The sequence below is a fragment of the Petaurus breviceps genome, unplaced genomic scaffold (assembly GCF_028583685.1).
Source record: "Petaurus breviceps papuanus isolate PSGF00001 unplaced genomic scaffold, PetGlider_PUasm1.0 287, whole genome shotgun sequence".
Taxonomy (NCBI): domain Eukaryota; kingdom Metazoa; phylum Chordata; class Mammalia; order Diprotodontia; family Petauridae; genus Petaurus; species Petaurus breviceps.
In genome coordinates this window covers 1383172-1400736 of record NW_027186029.1, presented here as the reverse complement: position 1 = coordinate 1400736, position 17565 = coordinate 1383172, and the positions used below count along the sequence as shown (strand labels likewise).

General features: G+C 47.9%; 1 protein-coding gene across 3 annotated transcripts in view; it reads right to left on the bottom strand.

Annotated features, from left to right (window-relative positions):
• LOC138167683 (zinc finger protein 420-like) overlaps nucleotides 1–17565 on the bottom strand; it is a 52328-nt gene that overhangs the window by 6625 nt on the left and 28138 nt on the right. Inside the window, exons 1-3 of one of the 3 annotated variants that reach the window (XM_069096629.1) lie at nucleotides 4143–4237; nucleotides 3503–3643; nucleotides 376–502 (exon numbers count right to left, since the gene is read on the bottom strand). The exons of 1 other annotated variant lie outside the window; for it this stretch is intronic. In XM_069096629.1, the coding sequence (XP_068952730.1) occupies nucleotides 376–502; nucleotides 3503–3643; nucleotides 4143–4178 (304 nt within the window). In that variant the 5' untranslated portion in view covers nucleotides 4179–4237. Of the gene's footprint in view, nucleotides 1–375; nucleotides 503–3502; nucleotides 3644–4142; nucleotides 4250–17565 lie in introns of those variants that run through there. One more of the 3 variants, XM_069096631.1, reaches the window with a different exon arrangement.

Here is a 17565-nt window from a genome sequence, read left to right as displayed (position 1 = left end):
AGGAGCTGAGAAAAGGCTGGCTACCAGAGGATCAGCAATCTCTGGGCCCTGCCTGGCAAACAAAAACTGCTTAACACCTGAGACATGTCACAGCATTCGCTAAGGGAGGAAGGGCCCTGGGGGAGCCTCCTCAACCAGGCAGACCAGCTGCCCAAGTTCTCCAGCATCACCTCCTGGCACAGCTCCCTCTGGGTGGCCCCTTTCCCGGGGCATGCAGCCCCTCCCTGGGGCCCCCTCCTCACCCAGGCAGACTAGCATCACCTCCTGGCACAGGTCCCTCTGGGAGGCCCCTCCCCGGGGCACACACCCCTTCTCCTTCTCCCCCAGCCCCCTCCCCTCCCTCCCTGGGGCAGACCCCCCCAACCCCCTCCTCACCCAGGTAGACCAGGTTGCCATAGTTCTCCAGCATCACCTCCCGGTACAGCTCCTTCTGCGTAGGGCCCAGGCGCCCCCACTCCTCCCACGTGAAGTCCACAGCCACATCCTGGAAGGTCACAGAGCCCTGCCAAGACCAAAGACATGTGTGCTCACCCAGGGACCATCCCTCATGTTGATGTGAAGGAGGGTGCACCGGCAGGAAGCAAAGGAAGTGTCTCTGTGTCTGGGCTGAAACATTTAGTGGGCTCCTCCTGTATGCACAAACTGTCCTGGATTCTGAATCATGCCAGAAAATATCCAAAAGGCGGTCACCCTGCCTTCTAGCCCCTCTGGGCTGCACTTTCACTCCAAAGGGACTGCCACATCCAAACAAAAAGGGGCGAAGGGGACCAGGGCTTTAGCACAAACACCCATTTACAAATGGGCTTCTCCCCATCTAAGCCAAGGCAGACGATTCCGTCTGCATTTCTCAGGCTCTAAGGGGGAGACTGGTCATCATCTGCTGCCAATGTTGTGATTAATCCTCACAACCATGGGGGGAAGGAGGGGGCATTCTTATCCCCATTTTACAGCTGAAAACACCGAGGCAAACAGCCGGGCAGGGTCACACAGTCAGGGAGTGCCGCACATCATGGTGTCACCCTCACCCCCATGGTTAGTAATCGTCTGTGGCTCCCTACTGCCTCCAAGACCAACCAGAAGTTCTCTGTTTGATATTTAAAGCCCTTCCTACCTTCCCAGTTGGCCTAGATTTTGCTACCCTCCAAAAACTGGCTCTGGCAGATCCAGCCTCCCGGCCTCCTCCTGGCTCTGGCACCTGCCTTGGCCTCTGCATGGGCCACCCCCAGGCCTGAGAGCCCTGGGAAGGCCCCCCCCACCAAGATTCTCCCTCTCAGACTCAGGGTGTCCTCTTTGAATCTGGCCATCTGCTGTTTCTCCCTCCCTAACCCAACCCCAGCCCCAAGGGCAAGGAAGTGGTTCAGCTTTCTTGGTAGCCCTCCTGCTGTGTCTGGCAAACACTAACTGAGGCAGGGCCTGAGTCTGGCTTCTGTGGGGGAGAGGGCAGAAGGACATGAGCTAAGTGAGAAGCGAGGGAAGGTGCTTTGTGGGTGTCTGGACTTATAAAGAAGGGCAGCAATGGAGTGTGGGGAGCAGAACTCGGGGAGGGGCTGAGGCAGACTAAAAGGACAATCTGCAAAGACGTGCTGTCCTTCCTGCTCCTCTGAGGCAGGGCTGACCAACGACCACCAAGGCCACTGTGCATAGAGTGCTGGGCCTGGAGGGAGCAAGAGCCAAGTTCAAGGCCAGACTGACTGCCTCAGTTTCCCCATCTGTAAAAGGGGATAATAATGGCCACTGCTTCTCAGAGGTTGTGATGAGGACAAAATGAGATACTTAGCCCAGTGCCCAGCCCATAGTAAGTGCTTAGTAAATATTTCCTTCCTTCTTTCCTGGCAAATTGGTAATTGAAGCAAAGTAGCGAAATAAGTCCGAGGTTAATCTTAAAAGGGGAGCAGAGTGACAGGTGGGGGGTATCCTGGTGATGCTGTGGTCAGCAGACCCCAAGCTGCGGAGGTGGCCCCTGGCACACTGGCATCACCTTCACCAGGGGTTCCTCTCAGTCCCTGGTCTCCACACTGCCTCGGTTCCCTTTTAAGAAAAGAAGGGGAGAGGGGAGCTAAGTGGCGCAGCGAACAGAGCACCGGCCCTGGAGTCAGGAGGACCTGAGTTAAAATCCGGCCTCAGACACATGACACAAAAAACTAGCCATGTGACCTTGGGCAAGTCACTTAACCCCGATTGCCCAGCCTTCCTCCCCTCCAAAAATAAAAAAAAGAAATTCACTACTTGGACTGAAACAAAGAACAGCAGGTGACCCCGCAGTAGGAGCAGAGACAAACACGAAATCCAGTGCATCACTGTCTGGGTATTGAGCTGTCTTCTGAGAGCCGGAAAGATCTCAGAGTCACTTCAGGCAAGAAAACCCAGGAGACGCCCAAAAGCCAGGCTCGCGGGGAAACAGTGGGTGCACTCTGTCCTGGCTCGCCTCTGCTCAGCACAGGGGCTTCACTTGCTATGTGCCCAGGGTGAGAAATGCCTCCATGCTGAAGAAGGCGAAGAGACCCAAGGAGTCCCTCTTAATGCTCCATGGCAAAAGGAACAAGGAAATGTGCCGGAAACAATTGGGAGCCCAGCTTCCACGGGAACAAAGGAAAAAGGATCTGAAGTAGGAAGGCTGGCCTTTGTCAGCAGGTGACCTGTAGACGGCCCCAAGGAAGAGGGAGGGAAGGAGAAGGGCACCTGTGCACCAGGATGTAGAACGCTCACTGGGAGCTCTGACTGAAAATTAGGAGACACCTGCCCTCCCCAGACGGAGAGAGAGCTGAGCATCAGAAGCTCTCTGGGAGAGCTGATCCACGAGGGGCTGAGGGTGGACAGGGGATGGGTAACCCTAGCTCCAACACAGTGAAGTCAGCGTAGGAGGGAAGAAGCCCTCAAGAAGGAGAGTCTGAGGACCCCAGGGCAGAAGACTTCGAAGAGGAAGAAATGGGGGACTTCTGAAGGGGTAGATGTGGACACACAGGGAGCTCACCTCAGTGAGTAGTCATGGGTCTTCATATTTGATTTTCACCCCTTAGACCAGACCTGCCTTTGGCCATTCTTTGTAACCCAGTACTTGATGCAGAGCAGACCCTTAATGCTTCTTGACTGCCTGAGCTGTCAAGCATTTCTCCTAAAACCCTAGTCCAACCACACGTGTCAGCCAGGCCAGCAGACTCACCCGTGCTGTGATCTTGGACCAACAGGCAGGACTTTACTGAGCAACAGCCCTGAGGGAGGGCGGCAGGCATCACAGTTATTAGGCATCATCCTACCTTACAGAAGTAGAAACTGAGGCAGAGGGGGGGGAGCCCGGGGCCCCACAGCTAAGCAAGGGGTGCAGGTGGGAACCCATCCCACATCACCCTAGGGCAAATGCTCTCTCTGTGAGCAGGCCCAGCCCCTGGGCAGCTTTCCTTCCCCTCCCTCTGTCCTGAGGCCCAAGGCACCTCTGGGCTGGCCCAGACAAGGGCAGAGGGAAGCAGGGCAGCACAGAGCCAGGCACACAGGAGGGGACTGATACCTGCTCTTGTAGGACTGCTCCCCAGGAGAGATGAAGCACGATGCCACCTCCCTCCTCTGGGCCCCTGCAGGGGGCATAATGCGGGGGGGATCCCTTGGGAACTAACTCGATCCAGGGCCCGGATTCTGGGTCCGCTCTGGTCTGGGAACGAAAGGGGAGGAACCAGGAATGGATACAAGGCTTGCGGCTCCAACACTTAGTATCAGGGCGATCCTGAGCAGGGGCCGCCCTCCCTGACCCTCAGCTCCTCAGCTGCCAGGGGTGGGAGCCCTTGGCACGGTCACCTGCACCTGTGGGCCGCAGGTGCTCCTCTCTAAGGAGGACGGACAGGCTGCGCTGTCCTGAGGCGCCTCCCGCTTCCCCCAGGGCACGGCCCCCGGGAGCCCTGAGCGGGTCCCTTCGCAGCTCCCAGCCGGCGCGCTGGGGGCCCCGATATTCCGGGGGGCGCCAGCGACGCTCAAAGGCACAAAGCCGCGAGGACCAGGCGGCGGGGCGCACCCGGCGGAGCTGGAAGTCCGCGGGGTTTCGGATCGTGGGCCGCCCACGCGCGTTTAAGAAGCGCCCGCTGCGCGCCAGGCCTCGAGGGGCCCCCGGGACTCGGCCGGACCGCGCCGGACCCCGGGGAGCACCGCGCACTCACCTGGCGGGCCCCGGCGGGGCGGCTCCCCGACGCCATCCGGCGCTTGGCCTGGGGAAAGGAAGCCGGGATGACGACGCAGGGCCCGCCCCCCTCCCCAGGACGTCGGCCAAAGTGAACGCCCCAGGGGCGGGGCTGCCCAGACGGGGCCGAGCCCGGGACGCCAGGCAGGGGGCGGGGCAGCTCTGCCTCCGCTGATTGGCTCCCGGGACACGCCCCCGCACTAGGCCCAATGGGAGGGTCCGCCTGGGGCGTGGCCACGCATCGCGCACGCGCGCCTCTTCCAGCCCCCGCCCCCTCGGCATTCCCCGGCTCGGGAACCCCTTCCTGGATCTCCGCCTCCTCTCCTCCCTCAGATCTCAGTGGCGGCTGCTGAAGATGGAGGGGAGCCAAGGGGGCAGAGAAGAGAGCGCGCGGAAAGAACGCGTAAACGGAAATGGCGCGCTGGACAGAGCTAGGTCACGTGGCGGGCAAGGCCTTCTGGGAAATGTAGTCCGGAGCCGCTTGAGCCCACGTTCCAGGACCCTGCTGAGCCTCATCTGCCGTAACTGCTGCTGCAGGGAGCTCATCACCCTCGAAGCTCCTCTGGGACTGGCAGCGCCCCGGCACCCGGAGAACTCGGAAAGCCTGCGGAGGAGGGCGGGGGGCATCCGCTCTGACCGGGCGGCTCTGTCCCTCCCGGGGGTGACCCATGCCCACGAGCCGCCCCAGACCTTGCCTTGCGCACTGACAGACCACCCATCGGCCAGCCTGTCTGCGCTCGGGAGCTTCCGCAGCGCCATAGAGCCTGCCGGCCAGAGGTCCTGCTGCCGTCCTCCCTCCCTGCGGGACCCTCTCTGAGGAGGAGCGGTGGCAGGGCTGGGGGAGCCAGGGCTCCTTCCACAGGCACCGACCAGAAGGCCCAGAGACAAGGAAGCCCTGAGCCTCAACCCGAATTCAGTCACATTCCCCGCTGTCCCCGGCTCCCACTGGCTGCGCGGCGGGCTTACAGTCAGGGCAAAAGAGACCCCGAAGGGAGAAGGCTCCGCGTTGTCTGATCCAAATACATATGCCTCTACCTCCGGGAAAAGGGAAGGCTTCTAAAAAGCCGTGAAAGGGCTTAATGTTAATGCGCTAGCCAGGGTTTCTTAGGGATCTCCCTCTCTGTCTCTCTGTCTCTGTCTCCTTCTCTGTCCTCTCAGTCTCTCTCTGTCTCTCTGTCTCTCTCCCTCTCTCTCTTTCTCTGTCTCTGTGTCTGTCTCTCTGTCTGTCTCTCTCTCTCTCCCTCTCTCTCTCTCTCCCTCTCTGTCTCTCTCTCTGTCTATCTCTGTCTCTCTGTCTCTCTCTCTCTCCCTCTCTCTCCTTCCTTATTCTAGAAAGTCTTCACAGAGAGTGTATCCCATTCATCTTGTTCTGGTGATGGAGAAAGGTAGTTTGTCTTACTAGGGCCCACTCAGGAGTATTGCTAGGCATGGTCCTTGGACTGGGGAGGAAGCCATCAGGGCAAGTGTTTTGAGAATAGGGAGAAATGTGATTTCGGAATTGGGATCCCAGAACAAGCACACAGTCTCAGGCGATGTGGGCCAGAACCTGACTGGTGGCCATGGGAGATGGTGTGGAGGGAGAATCAGTGAGTGTGGGGGTGGGGGTGAGGGAGTGCTGAGCAGTGGAGGATGAACCCCGAGTTACATAATTGGGTGTCAGGGAGCATGGCTGTGTCCTTGACATAAGCAGGGACATTCTGAGGAGTTGTAAGTTTGGGGGAGAAGATAATGACCTGTTCTGGATATACTGAGTTAAAGGTACCTATAGGACATCATATTGGAAATGCAAAATAGACCCTTGGTGATGTGGGAAGTGACCTTAGGAAAGAGGCTGGGGCCAGATATGTGGACCTGAGGGCCATCTGCATGGGAAGGACCATTGAAACAATGAGATTTGGTGAGGTCATTGAGAGTGAGGAAGGGATTTGTGCAGCTTCTATGTCTCAGGCAGTCTTGTAAGCACTTTACTAATATTATCTCACTTAATTAAAGAATGGAAGTGAATGAGAGGATGGAACAGGGCCCAGGACAGAGAAAAGACCTGCTGGACACTCATTCATAGGAGGTGAGCCGTGGATGATGGCACAGCATAAGACTGAGGAGGAGCAAGCAGCTAGGCAGGAGGAGAAGTGGGAAAAAGCAGGGTCATGGAAACCCAGAGAGGAAGGGGGTGGTCAGCAGTGTCCTGTGCTGCAGAGGTCATGGAATAAGATGAGCATTACAGAAAAGTAAAAGCCCTAAGATTTGGCATCAGGAAGTCTGGAGAGTGGTTTCATTTGGATGAAACAGGTGTGGAAGAAAAGGAAATAGAGGCAATAAGGGTAGACGGCTTTTTCCAGGAGTTTGGCTCTGAAAGATGAGGAGAAATGAAGGTGTGCCTACCATGTGCCAGAACCCTCCTGGATCACTGCCTGGTCGCGGTAGAGTGGTCTGCTATTCAATGAGACAGGAAGCTGTGCTTTACAGGGTCACCCAGGATGAACAGGTCATAGTGGAGAGTTCTGACAAAAGGTGATCTACTGGAGAAGGAAATGGCAAAGCACCCCAGAGTCTTTGCCAAGAAAACCCTGTGGACAATTCACTGGGTAATGGATCCACCAGGTAGTGACGTTGGACCCAGTCAAGAAACATGGGCTAGACACTGTGCTAAGCACTGTTGATACAAACAAGAAAAAGAAAGCCAGTCTTGCCCTCAAGGAGTCTACAGTCTAATGTGGGAAGACAGAACCCAAAGGAAGCTGAAAGTGAAGGACTCTGCCACAGGTAGCTGGTGCAGGGGCATGATGGTCATAGCACTGAAACCACGGTTGGTGGGGATGGTAGTACCTACCTTGCCAAGGGGGTATGAAGACCAAAGGAGACCGAATTTGTGTAACACAGCCTGATATCGGTAAACGCTGGGAATTACTTGGTAGGGCATTAGTGCCAAAGATGACTCACCAACTTGTCCTTTTTATGCAGAAAGCATAGGACAATGGAATGAATGCTGGATTTGAAATGAGAAGGCATGGATTCAAATTCTGATTGTCACCTTCTACCTGTGGCATCACAAATCTGGGTCTGTTTCCTCAGCTATAAACTGGAGGGGATTGGATTAAATGATGTGGAAGGTTCTTTTCAACTTTCTAAGCTCTAACCTTCTGACCCATCTCCTACATCTGGGATATTAGAGCTTCTCAGTCCCAGGGGATGGGACACCATGGGATAACAGATAAAAGCCTAGAAGCCGAGGGTGGAGCCAAGAGGGTAGAGTAGAAGCACAAACTTGGCATGAGCTCTCACTCCAATCACCTCCAATACATGTAAAAAAATGACTCTAAACAAACTTTAGAGCTATAGAACCCACAAAGTGACAGAGAAAAATATCTCTCACTGAAGGCAGCCTGGCAGGTGGATAGGAAAGGTCTATCATGGCATGCTGGGAGCCAAGCGCAGTCCCGATGAGCCACACAGTTCCAGCCCCAGGGCGGCCCCTACCAGCACCCAGACCAGCCAGAGCATACTTCAGGGGAGTGAATCACCAGCAGCTGTAGTGGCTTCCTGACTTCTCAACCCCAAACTCCAAAAACAAAGTAAATGGTCAGTGTGGAACACTGTTGGAATGGGGGGGGGGCATGGAAGAGCCCCAGCCCCCCAGGACAAGAAGTGGCGGCAGTGTGGGCTGCACCATATGGCTGCTTCAGGAGCTCCTGGCCTACAGATCATAGGGGTACCAAGTGACCATTCAGAGAGTAAGCACTCTTGCTTTGCCTACTTGGATCTGGACCATGGTCTTAGGTGGTGGTCCTGGGGTGGTGACTAGTGAGCCAGAGCTTGTGGGGGCTGTAAAGAGGGTACCCTCCTAATAGCTCTGACAGCTGTGAAAACCCCATTGATTTAGAACATAGCGCTCTCCATTCTGGAAGCAGAGTTCTACCATGGCAGAGCTCAAAAGTCAAGTAATTGGCTGGCAATATGAGGAAGCACAGACAGACCATAGAGTCCCTTTTTGGAGACAAAAAGGATCAAAGCATGGGAAGAACACAACAAAGTTATAACTCCTGCATCAAAAGCCTCCAAGAAAAATATGAACTGCTTACAGGCCATGGAGGAGCTCAAGAAGGAGTCTGAAAATCAAGTAAGAGAAGTGGAGGAAAAACTGGGAAGAGAAATGACAATGATACAAGAAAATCATGAAAAGCGAGTCAACAGCCTGCTAAAGGAGACCCAAAAATACACTTTAAAAAATAACACCTTAAAAAATAGACTAAAATGGCAAAAGAGGCCCAAAAAGCCAGTGAGGAAAAGAATGCCTTAAAAAGACAAATTGGCCAGATGGAAAAGGAATTTCAAAAACTCAGTTAAGAGAATAACTCCTTCAAAATTATATTGGAGCAATTGGAAGCTAATGATTTTATGAGAAATCAATATACTATAAAACAGATTCAAACAAATGAAAAAATAGAAGGCAATGTGAAATATCTCATTGGAAAAACCACTGAGCTGGAAAATAGATCCAGGAGAGATAATTTTAAAATTATTGGACTACCTGAAAGCCGTGATCAAAAAAAGAGCCTAGACACCATCTTTCAAGAAATTCTCAAGGAAATTTGCCTTGATATTCTAGAACCAGAGGACAAAATAGAAATTGAAAGAATTCACCAAATGCCTCTTGAAAAAAATCCCCAAAAGAAAAGTCCTGGGAATATTATAGACAGGTTCCAGAGTTCCCAGATCAAGGAGAAAATTGTGCAAGCAGTCAGGAACAATTTGAGTATTGTGGAAACACAGTCAGGATAACACAAGACCTAGCAACTTCTACATTAAGGGATCAAAGGGCTAGGAATAGGATATTCCAGAGATCAAAGGAGCTAGGATTAAAACCAAGAATTGCCTATCCAGCAAAACTTGGTATAATGAGACAAGGGAAAATATGGTGATTCAACGAAATAGAGGACTTTCAAGCATTCTTGATGAAAAAACCAGAGCCGAACAGAAAATTTGACTTTCAAATACAAGAAGCAAGAGAAGCATGGGAAGGTAAACAGGAAAAAGAAAAGAAAAGGAACTTATTAAAGTTGAACTATTTACATTCCTATACAGAAAAATAATTGTAACTCACAAGACTTTTCTTAGTATGAGGATAGTTGAAGGGAATATATATGTATGTATGTATGTATAGGAGGGTGTATGTGTATATAAATATATAAGTGTGGCATGTGTATGTTCATGTATACATAAAGGGCACAAGGATGAGTTGAACATAAAGGGATGATATCTAAAAAATAAAATTAAGAGGTGAGAGGAATTTATTGGGAGAAGGATAAAGAGAAAAAATAGATTAGGGCAAATTATCTCATGTAAAGGAGGCAAAAGAAAACTTACAACAGAGGGGAAGAGCAGAAAGGTGAAAGGGAATGGGACAACCTGATTCTCATTGAATTTGGCTTAAGGAGGGAATAACATACACACTCAATTGGGTATCTTACCCTACAGGAAAATAGGGGGGTAGGGGATAAGAGAGGGGATGACAGAAGGAAGGGCAGACTGGAGGAGAGGGTAGTTAAAAGCAAACATTTTTGAAAAGGGATAGGGTCAAAGGAGAAAATGGAATAAGTGGGGGGCAGAATAGGATGGAGGGAAATATAGTTAGTCTTTCACAATATAACTACTATGGAAATGATTTAGGTAACTACACATGTACACCCTACATTGAATTGTTTATCTTCCCAATGGGGGCAGGTGAGGAGGGAAGAAGGGAAAAAATCTGGAAATCAAAGTTTTAAATGTTTAAAAAAAATTTGGTTATTTACATGCAACTGGGAAATAAGATATACAGGCATTGGGGTATAGGAATCCATCTTGCCCTTCTAGAAAGTTAGGGGGATGATGGGGGAGGATATAAAAGAGAATAGATTGGGGGAAAGAGTATTCATCTGGCTTGCTATTTTGGGGTGGAGGGTAGGGGAAAATGGGGAGAAAAACTTGTAACTCAAAATTTTGTGGAAATGAATGTTGAAAACTAAAAATAAATGAATAATTTTTTTTTTAAAGCGTGGAAGCTTTATCTTTCTTATTTCTAATCAGGGTGCAGAAATCTCATTACCTTTAGCAACCCTAATTCCGGCACTAACCCTAACCCTAATTCCGGCACTCACCCTAACCCTAAACCTAACCCTAACTGAGGTTGCTAAAGGTAAAATCCACTCCACCTGGGGTATGATTAGCATTGCTGGAATTTCCAGCACAGGGAGCCACCTTAATAGGTTAGGAGTATAAGGTAACAAATTGCCAGGGTAAGCGGGAGAATAGACCAGAATGTGCATCCATAGAAGGTCAGGATAAATTCTTTCTAAATGGCTTGAGCCCAGGCAAGGGGAATGGCCCCAAGGTTCATTAGTTTGGTGACTGGACAACAGAATCACAGCTTTAAGGCACTGACAGCTTTCCCTTGCAATTTTACAAAAAGAAGCTGCTCTAGATTCTAGGAGGTAAAAAAGGCTGCATGATTTTAACGTTAGGGGAAAAGAGTCTTGGTCATTCAGCCACAGAGCTACAGATAGACGTGTGCACACATAATAGTTGTGTGTGTCTACATACATTGCTGTAACATCAATTCACTTATGTTCATAAAAGGATGGCCCTTACAATGACAAAATCTCAGGGCAGTAACGTCCTTCACCCAGACATTGGGAAACCATTATGGGAACAAGGGTGAGTCTGTTTGCTCCTGAGGGGGTTGGAAAAGGTGATCTCTGAGGTTCGTTCTGAGGAAGATCGGGTGGGCAGTCCTGCCTCTGACAGATCACTGTGGCCCCCCTCTCCAGACCTAGTTGGCCTTCCCCTCACGCTCCCCCTCCCACCTCCACTCACCTCCTGCCACGCTGGGCAGAGCAGGAGGCTTGCTCTTTGTACTTCCCAACCTCTTACAGACCCTCCCCCTTCCACCATTACTCAGCTTTTCCTTCAAGGTTCACTCCGCCAATTTCTCATACTGTCTGCCCAGATATTCTCTCTCCTTTCTCAGCATTTGGTACACGGCTCAAAGGCTTCCTCTCCATCCTGAACTCTGCATGATCCTTGCCAAGCCCTACTGCTCTTCACCCACACTGTGCCCTGCAGTCCCTCAGCCCCTCTATTCTTTCCCACGTTATCTCCCCCGCACTAACTCTAAGATTCTGAAGATTATCTGGCAGGATAAGAGACCAGACACTGAGGTCTCTACTCGAATTAAACAGCCAAGCATGAACTCTTGTGCCCTCACGACCCACTTCCAATGCCCATCTAATCAGTACATTCTGAGGCCTAGATGTGCCATGTAATTGTCTAGGCCCTGGGTCTCTTCTCTTGAACATTCTAAAATGGTCTCTTTCTCAAGCAACTCTGAAGGGGGTTCTGCTTCTCTGGTTCCAAATCAATTGTAAAGGTTTCTAGACGACTCTGCTAAAATCTGCCAGTAACAAAACTTATTATAATTTAGTACAATCTCTTAAATCTGGTTCTCTAAACCGAGAGTTTCAGTTTTTACATACCATTTGCTATTTTTATCTTAATCTAAAGCCTGTATCTGATAGGATAATTTTAAAGTCATGAGGGTCTAGCTGTAAAATGAACTCTTCTGTCTTAAAATTAGGCAGATCCTTTAAAATGGGGAAATAATTCCGCACCTTAGAGATCTTCAACAGAGGCCACATAACCACTTGTTAACTGTGTTCCAGAATAGATTCTTGGTTGTATACAAGCTTCTCTGAGAAGACTTTCAACTCTGCCTCTCTGGGATTTTGTGCCTACAGAATCTAGAGAATCCTAGGCCTGCAGTCAATGAGAACTGAGTTCAGTTCCCACCTCAGACAGATACTAGTGTGTTACTTTGGTCAAGTTGCTAAACTTCTATTTACCTCAGTTCCTTCATCTGAAAAATGCAGATAATAATAGCACCTAACCTCCCAGGATTGTTGTATAGATCATATAAGATAACATATACAAAATATTTAGCCTGGAGATCAGTAGGTGTTATATAAATGGTATTTTATTATTAATTAACATACATTCTATGACTCTGATTATCCTTTGTAACATATAGTTTACTGGACCTTACTCTGAGAAGACTTGATATGTTTACATTAAATTACAGACTGTTCCCATTTAAAAATTTCAGTAAGGTTTAGGATTCCTAAAGATGTCCTGGTGCATTTTAGTTTCCAGCATGATTCATAAGGATTTGATTTTCAGATGAATGAACCTTCCTTTCGATAATACTAAGACAGCCTTCATATTTAGGCATCTTAAATGTCTGAAAAGAAATGCCACTGAAGAGAAACATGAAAATGTGAAGGCACTTTATCATGATAACATTTGCTAAGAGCTTTTCAAAAGACTTCTCTGAAAGATAAAGCAAAGAGAGGGATGAACTGGGCCCCAAGCACTGTGATTGCAGTAATTTTCTTTCCTATCATCTCGAAGGGAGGCTAGCCAAAGTCTAGAGTAGATGATGTTTTACTGTCTGTCTAAGTTGGTGACAACAATGTCATACATGCTGGTATTTTGTTCCTCAACAGAGAGAAAATGCGTATCAGACAGGGCAACACCAACTGAGCAATTCTAGACTCAAAGGATGCTTTTGGACACAATGTTGCAGCAGTTGATTTGAGTTACTGTAGCACCAGTGCAATATTTACAGCGCCCATGATCACAATAGAGACTGTGACTGTAATGATCGCATGACGTTCGATTGCAAAATATGCCAGACTCTCCAGATGGAGGATAAAGTTAAAGGATTTATTTAAGCACCAGAAAACTGAATCTCAAACCCAGTAAGCCAAAGTACAAAGATATTCAGAAGCCATAATAATGCTGAGAGGCACAGCATCCTTCAGCTTTCCCACGAGATCAATATTTACTCACAAAACTCTCTATCTCCTTGCCTAAGCTCCTCTGTCAGGTTAGCTCTCTGTCTACCAGCTTCTCTGTGGGCTCTGCTTCTCCTCAGCAAATTCCTCCCACCACAGACTCCATGCGACCACATTCAGCCTGTCAGGGGGCAGAGATAATCTTCACAGCAAGGAAGCTTCCTGTGAGCTCTAGGGGGCAGAGTTTATCCTCACAGCAGGGAAGCTTCAAACTCCCTCCTCACCCCACCCCCACCCCCAGGTCTATTAAAGGACAGAGAAGATCTTCAAATTCCCATTCCCATTACATTCGGCCCCAAGATCTTTCATGTCACTTAAATAGCAAAAAATACCTTAACAATAAATGAGAGTTTAGGGATAACTGGTAGAAAAACTGGTGTCAACAGAACTTTGCAACATTATAACAGGGATAATAGAAAAACTTTGCACATAAAACAATAGCTTAGGGTGGGAGCTTGGGAATAAGCACCCCATCCTTCCCCTCTCAAACTAATGGGGCTCAAAACCTTGGGGTAAGGGGTAAAGGTCTCTTATCCAACGCTACTTCAACCTGAAATTGGATGTAGAGCTGTCCCTGCCCCAAGAGGTCCTGTTCAAGAGTTCAGTTCTTTAGCTGTCATCCAGAGCTTGGTCGATGCCAGGTCCAGGAGGTCCTATTCGAAAGGTCAGTTCTTTAGCTGTCCTCTGGAACTTGGTCTACACCAGGTCCAGAAGTGGCACATCACAGTCATGGACAGGAGATGACATGAAGCTTAAGCAATCAGGCATCTGCAGGTGGAGGGCACCAAACCTGCAGAAAACAAATCTCACAAACAAGTTTAACAGACAAAAAGAAACAAATACAGGGTCAGCTGTGCTTCTGGAGTCAGTGGACTCACTATCATAACCTCATTGACAGCAGAATATATGACGCTGTCCTCCTCACTCTATTCCGGTGACTTGATACACTGCCACAAGTTCAGCATGTTGACCACTTCCATCTATCCCAGCACTTTCTTTGGTCTGAGTCCCCCTGAAGGTGTGACAAACTTGGATACAATGGTTCAGGAGCATCTGTAGGGGCAGCCCTTACTTCTCTATTCTGACTGACATTAAACCCCTTATCATGGTATATTTTATATAGTTCATTAGTTGGAATACCATCAATTTTTCTAAGATCAACCCCTGCTCTCAACAGAGCAGTAAACAGTTCTTTTCTTGGCAGTCTATTCTGACTTTGAATCCTCTGGACATTTAATTTTCTGTCACTAGGAAAGTTATCTTTTCCCTATTATCCTAAGTCATTTAGTTGTGAAATCGTATCCAGCACCTCTGACAGAGGGTTCCCTATTTCACCGATTAGTAGAGTCAGAAGTAGGTGCCTATAAGCAGCAGGAGCTGTCTTTCACCATGATGTTTCTATGAGGAACTGCTAAGGGGATTTCATGAAATGTATCTGCATCTCCAACCACGATAGCAGTTTTCATTACTTCTTCTTTCAACTTTCTCATGCAGTCTCTAAGTGAGTACCAGGCTCTGTATCCACTGGGCCACATAGAAGCAGTGGGATACATTCTATTGCATCCCTCAGCAGCTAAAGCTAACAGAGTGGTCGTATTGTTACCTCCTGCCAGATGAAAGTCCCTAAAAGCTTGCTGGACAAAAGGATTCTGGCAAAGTCTTACAAATTTCAAGCAGTTCCGTTTATCTGTCACTACCCCAGCAGCTCCTTCATCACTGATTCTTACCATCCCAGACACGAAGGATTCTCCCATCCTTTGGGTGAATCTACTTAACTATCAGTAACCTCCCGTGGACTGAAATCCTCAAGTATCTCCTTAAACACTGCTTTCTCTCCGGACTTGCCTGCCTTCTCAGTATGGGGCAAGCTTCTGCCCTTGTGAAAGATTCACCATGAAACAATGTATCATTTAAGAGTGTATCATTCTGTAGAACACATGGACTTTCTTGGGAGTCATTGTCATAGCAACTAGGCTCAGACTGTACCAAAGCTGTATGAACTTTCCTTCTGTTACTTTTTTGCTTCTTTTTTTCTGGGCCACATGCACAACATGCCTCTCTTCTTCCAGAGACTCGCCAGTTCTCTCTTCTACCACCTGAGACTCAGCTTGTTCTATAGAGGGGCTGGAGTGCTGGCACTTAGCCAGCTCTTGTAATGACTTGTCTCTGCTTTTACACACAATATGGAGGCCTGTCAGCAAGACCCAGCCTCTTCTACTCACTGCCTCCAGCTCTTTCCTGGGTTTTATTGGTATTTTTTGCAAACATTTCTCTAAATCTCTAGGTTCCCCCTGCTGCAGTCTCTGTTCTGAGTTTTCAGAGCCCTATACTTTTAGACCACTCCCTTGCTAGGGAGGCATAAGGTAAATCCTCCCATCCTGGGATGGCCATTTCTTCTTCTAAATCCCTTCTGCCTCCAAGTAGAGGTCTGATATTTTGTGATCCTGTCCTTGTCACCAAATGTAGCCCCAATGCAATATTTACAGCGCTCATGATCACGACAGAGACTGTGACTATAACTATTGCATGACATTTGATCACAAAATATGTCAAACTCTCCAGATAAAGGGTGAAGTTGAAGGATTTATTTAGACACCAGAAAACCGAATCCCAAAACTTCAGTAAGCTGAAGTACCAAAGATATTCAGAAGCCATAATAATAATGCTGAGAGCCACATCATCCTTCAGCCTTCCCACAAACCAATACAAGACCAATATTTACTCAAAAACCTTCTATCTCTTTACTGAGCTCTTCTGTCTTCAATTATCAGACTCACTCTGACCCATCTTCCTCTGAGCTCTGGGGGGCAGAGTTTACTTTCAAAGCAGGGGAGGAGGGGGCAGGGAAGATCTTCAAAGTTCCCCTCCCGTTACAGTTATTTTCAATTACATGTAATATAATTTTCCTTTAAATTTATCTTTTCTTAGATTCACCTTGGCCATTTTTTTTTTCAGTAGTGAAGAATGAGCCAGAACTCTTTGGGGTTTTGCTTTTGTTTGTTTTTTGAGGGGGAAAGGTAGGACAACCCTAACCCTATTAAGTGACTTGCCCAAGGTCCCACAGCTAGTAAGTGTGTCAACTGTCTGAGGCCAGATCTGAACTCCGGTCCTCCTGATTCCAGGGTCGGTGCTCTATTTACTGCACCACCTAGCTGCCCCCAGAACTCTTTAAATATATTCATTCAAATGCATTCAGTTTGGAAGCTTCACCTGAGATACTGCAACCAGGTTAGAAGCTATTGTTTGCCTTAAGTTTTCATCAGGAAAAAATAAAACAAAGCCATTTACTAGGATATGGATAATGGATTTCACAGCAAGGGCATAGCAAAATATAATCTCTACCTGATTTACTAATTTTTCAGATGCTTGGGCTTTCTTTTGCAATTACCCCAAACTCATCCCATCTTCTCTTCTGCCCACACACCTACAGAGGTCATTTCTTTTATGTATGAATGCCTTGAGAAGTCCTAACTCTAATCAATTTCTCTGTTTCTTTTCACTACAATCTGCCTCCCAACCTCATCATTCAACTGCAATTACCCTCTCCAAAATCACCAATGATCAAGTCTTAATGGCTGAGTCTAACGGCTTTCTCGTCATTCTTGGTCTGTCTGCATATCTTGACACTGTTCTCTTTGATGACTTTCTTCTTTCCAGGTTTCTGTGCATATTGGTACTCATCCTGTCTTTCTGATGGTTTTGCTGGATCATCTAGGTCACATGCTCTCACCACTGGTGTTCCCAAGGCTCTATCTGGGGCCTTCTTCTCTTCCCCCTTTGTACAATTTCACTTGATGATCTCGATAGATTCCACGGATTCAATAATTATCTCTTTGAGGGTGACTCTCAGATCTACTTGTCCATCCCAGGCCTCTCTCCTAACCTCCAGTACCTCATCTCCAATCACCAGTTGGACATCTTGGACTGAACGTCCCATGGATTTCTTTAAAATGGTCAAAATGAGTAACTGTGAAAAAAATCTTGAAGCAAGTTTCTCTGATAAAGACCTCATTTCTCAAAACTATGGAGAACTAAGTCAAATTTATAAAAACTGATCATTGATAAATATTATAACATTATAAACATTATAAAAATGATCATTGATAAATGATCAAAAGATATTATCAGTTTCCAGATGAAGTAATTAAAGCTATCTATAGCCATATGAAAAAATACTCGAACTCACTGTTGTTTGGAGAAATCCAAATTAAAACAATTCTGAGGTACTACTTCACAACTGGACAACTACCTCACACCTACCTATTAATTGACAAACAGGACAGAAAAGGTAAATGACAGATGTTGGAGGGGATATGGGAAAAATGTGACTTTAATGCACTGGTGGTGGAGTTGTGAGTTGATTCAATCAGTATGGAACTATGCCCAAAGGGCTATAAAAGCAGGCATACCCTTTTATCCAGAAATATCACTACCAGGTGTGTATCCCAAAAGAGATAAAAAAAACAAAAAGGAAAAGGACCTATATTATACAAAAATATTTATAGTAGTTCTTTT